Raw genomic sequence first — 4,354 nt, 5'->3', positions numbered from 1 at the left:
CACACGCGCACACACACACACACACACACACACGATCGCCGGGCATACTGAGACGTCAGTCATGAGGGGATTATTGAGAGCTGAATGAACTCTCGTTAACAGATGTACAATCCAGAGACTGTTTCTCAGTCAGAAGACGTGCATTATTACAAAACAAAAGCCTTTCAATGATGGTTCATAAACAAAATTAATGAATTTCAGACAATGTGAAATCAAAAATGACTATTTACTTTCTTAATGTTGTTGGTGTTGATGTGAACGATACATTAGTGCACATTATTCTAAAGAAAACATTTTTTGTCTTTATAATCTTTTATCAAAATGTAATAACTTTGAATCTTTTTGCTGATGTAAATATGAAAGTAACCAATAATATCAAAATTTTAAGATCAAATCAAATACACTCATACATAAGTTAGATAAGTCAATATTTTTGAAAAAAGTCTCTGCATTAATTAAATAAAAAACAATAAAAACATTGTAAAATATTGTTACATATTAAATATTATTTCAAACGGTTTTCTATGTGAATATCTGTTAAACTGTAATGTATTTCTGTGATGCGCAGCTGTATTTTCAGCATCATTACTCCAGTCTTCAGTGTCACATGATCTTCAGAAATCATTCTAATATGCTGATTTGCTGCTCGAGACACATTTCTGATTATTATCAATGTTGAAAACAGTTGTGCTGCACAATATTTTTGTGGAAACTGTGATATATTTTATTTTTCAGGATTTCAGAAAGTTCAAAAGAACAGCATTTATTTGAAATAGAAATCTTTTCTTATGTTATAAATGTCTTTGTCACTTTTGATCAATTTAATGCATTCTTGATTAATAAAAGTATTAATATAAAAATACAAAATATTAATAAAAAATAAAAAATATTTCCCCCAAACTTTTTAGTATATCATGGTTTCCACAAAAACATTGTGCAGCACAGCTGTTTTCAACATTGATAATAATCAGAAATGTTTCTTGAGCAAATCAGCATATTAGAATGATTTCTGAAGATCATGTGACACTGAAGACTGGAGTAATGATGCTGAAAATACAGCTTTGATCACAGAAATAAATTACAGTTTAACAGATATTCACATAGAAAACAGCTATTTTACACTGCAATAATATTTCACAATTTTACTGTATTTTTTATCAAATAAATGCAGCATTGTTGAGCAGAAGAGACTTCTTTCAGAAACATAAAAAAAATCTTAATTATTTCTTTTGTTATCAGAATATTGATCTAAATGTGTGTGTGTGTGAGTGTGAGTGTGAGTGTGAGAGAGAGAGAGTGAGAGTGTGCGTGTCTGTGTGTGTCTGTGTGTGAGTGTGTGTGTGCGTGTGTGCGTGTGTGCGTGCGCGTGTGAGTGCGTGTGAAAGTGTGTGTGTGTGTGCGCATGCGTGCGTGTCTGTGTGTGCGTGTGTGAGTGAGTGAGTGAGTGTGTGCGTGCGTGTGAGAGTGTGTGTGTGTGTGCGTGTGTGTGAGTGTATGCGAGAGTGTGTGTGTGTGTCTGTGTGAGAGCGTGTGTGTGTGTGTGCTTGTGCATGTCTGTGTAAGAGTGTGTGTGTGTGTGCGTCTGTGTGTTGTGCTCTCACTGGACTCTGCAGGATCATGGAGACTCTCTTGCGCTGCTCCATCATGTTGAAGTCCTGCCGCAGGTCCGGTGCCATGTTCCTCTCTCTCTGGTACTCCGGGCTGCTCTCGTCCACGCGGTCGAAATAACGCTCCTTATGAGGGGGGTTGGTGGGCGGGGGGGCCGTCACCACCCCTGCACCTGAGGCTCCGTTCATCACACACCTGCAGCACAGGTCAAAGGTCAGCGGGGAATTTGCATACTTCAGCTTACATTTTGATGCTCATTTGATTTTGAGGTGAAATCCGATCCGGATGCGAGATTGACCCACTAAGAGCCACTTTAAAACGGTTTAACGGCATGAGAGACAGAATGCTGCACAGCGGGAGTGTGCGAGTGGTTATAACGGCCCATTTACTGTCGAGTGCTCTGGACATAATGCACTTTCTCCGTCCATTAAGCAGAGTCAAGACAAACGTGTCCAGGAGAGAGAACAGAGGACACTGAGCTTCATTGCAACCAAACAGACACTGCTTTTGCCATAGCAACTGGACCATCATTATCACACAGATGCAGTGATTAGATTAATGAAACTAGTTAAGCTCTACATCAGTGAATCTCAAACTTTTGGCGTACCAGACCCCAGTCCAATTCAGAACCATCCTCAAGGACCCCCAGAACAAAATTGACTCGTATCATTTGTGTCTTTGTGAGGACCAAATGCAGTCAAGTATAATTCAAGTTAGCTGACTTGTCCAGTATTTGGCCATATCATCAGCTATATTGGATTTTTCTTTCATGGGAACATGTCATGTCAAAATATAAAAAATTTATACAAAAATTCATACTTTATACGGACCCCCTGGCCTTATGTCAAGGACCACTAGGGGTCCATGGACCCCTGGTTGAGAAACACTGCTCTACATAATGCATCTGTCATGCTGTTAAATATCACAGAAAATAAATAGACTATAAATAGTGTATCGAACAATAAAAAAATTCTCTCAAAATTCTGACATTTTTTCCTCACAATTGCATGAATTTCCAAGATATTAACTCACAATTTGTACAATTTTGTATTTCACAATTCTGATTTTATATCTGAGATTTGCGAGGGAAAAAAAAATGTCAGAATTGTAGGATAAAGTTACAATTATCTACTCAACCTGAAAAATACAAAATTGTGACCTGCATGATTTGGGGGTGGAAATTAAATTTTTCTGATAAAAATTGTGATTGTGATTTAAAATGTCATTTTAAAACAGCTCCAGGTTTGCAGGACTTATTTGTAGGGCAGCAATCAATATGACTAAAATAAGAATTTTATTTAATAAGATAGATTGAGAGGAGAAATTTAACAGTTTTCTCATTTTAATTGTTATTATTTATGTAAAGTTAAATTATTTATTTATATTAAATAGGAAATATTTCTATTGCAATATTTCACTGTACAATCTTTTTTTTTTTTTTGAAAAAGTAATATTGACTTCAAAGGGCTCGAGCATTTAAAGCTGCACAACAAAACTACAGCTCTTGATTAGAATACACAAAACATTAACAATTAATGTTAAACATCGTATACGTATATATATATATATATAAACACACACACACACACATAATTGTATCATAAGTATTATTTATTGACATTTTTATTTTGCCTGTGAGCACATACAGGAGACAAACCAACGGAAAGATTAAGTCTCAAGCACTTCTAGACCTTCAGGAGAAGTATTATTTATTTATTTATCATTACATAAAAATATTAAGCAATAATAAATATTGATATTGTAATATTTCACTGTAAAATAATGAAAAATGGAAAATATAACAATAATACAGGACTTTAAAAAGCTTGAGCATTTAAAATTAGACGACAAAACTGCAACCCGTGATTATAATAAACAAACGTATCGTCCTCTGGCCAGCAGTCGTTGTTGTGAACGTGCCTTTAGTGATGGTGTACATATGCTCAAGAGCATGGCCGGACTTACCATTGGGCTTGAGTGTGCTGCAGCCCATGGGCCCCGCCTTTGCCCGTTTACGTTTGTTTGATTTGTTCGTTATATGCCAGTCAGAATTCAGAAATTATTAGCCGCATTATCTTTCCACTGCGCACGCAGGATCTAAACAGGCCAGCCGGGGCTACAGCTTACAACTACGACCTTCGAGGCCACAATCAAACAGCATAAACTGGTATTTATGATTATTCCACATAGAAGAAGGACACACGTATTGAATCACGTCTGCACCTATTGGTTTGATCACATGGCTACTTTAAACAGCTCCATTAAGCCTTTAGCCCCAAAGAGCGCACATTTAGAAAGATAATGATAAATTCTCAAATGTTCACACCTCATTTCTTTACAGAGGATGATTCTATATTACTATATTAATGTTCCACTAAATTATGCGATCATCTGACGAGTTTTGAGCGCTCTCTCTCGTCTTACTGCTATTACACATAGTGGGGAAGAAATGTCATTAAAATGATTTTAAATAAGCAATTTAATGAGTTTGTTTTTATAACATAGCTAAGCCTATGATATAGGACTTAGCCTATCACACAAACAAGAGTCTTGTTTTTGTTTTTTGTTTTTTTTATATCAGCACGATCGCAAATGTACAATAAACAACAATTTACAGAGTAACTTTCAGACACAAAATCACGTTTTGCTCCGTCAGAAAGAAAATCGAACAAACAGCAGAACCGCTGTGTCTCCGAACAACCGTGTTTTGTTCCTCAGCGTTACACGGACCAGCAAATGATTCAAT

At 36.2% G+C, this 4,354-nt stretch overlaps 1 protein-coding gene across 1 annotated transcript in view; it reads right to left on the bottom strand.

The window, feature by feature from the left end:
* The window catches only part of LOC107694524 (alpha-adducin-like), a 43,655-nt gene that overhangs the window by 24,939 nt on the left and 14,362 nt on the right, over positions 1–4,354 (bottom strand). The window contains exon 2 of the mRNA XM_016494223.1: positions 1,602–1,803. Within this exon, the coding sequence (XP_016349709.1) occupies positions 1,602–1,796 (195 nt within the window). The 5' untranslated portion in view covers positions 1,797–1,803. The remainder of the gene's footprint in view (positions 1–1,601; positions 1,804–4,354) is intronic.

This window comes from Sinocyclocheilus anshuiensis, unplaced genomic scaffold (genome assembly GCF_001515605.1).
Source record: "Sinocyclocheilus anshuiensis isolate Anshui unplaced genomic scaffold, SAMN03320099.WGS_v1.1 scaffold1031, whole genome shotgun sequence".
NCBI lineage: Eukaryota > Metazoa > Chordata > Actinopteri > Cypriniformes > Cyprinidae > Sinocyclocheilus > Sinocyclocheilus anshuiensis.
Note: the sequence above shows the minus strand (reverse complement) of the source record. Positions and strands in the feature narration are given on the sequence as shown.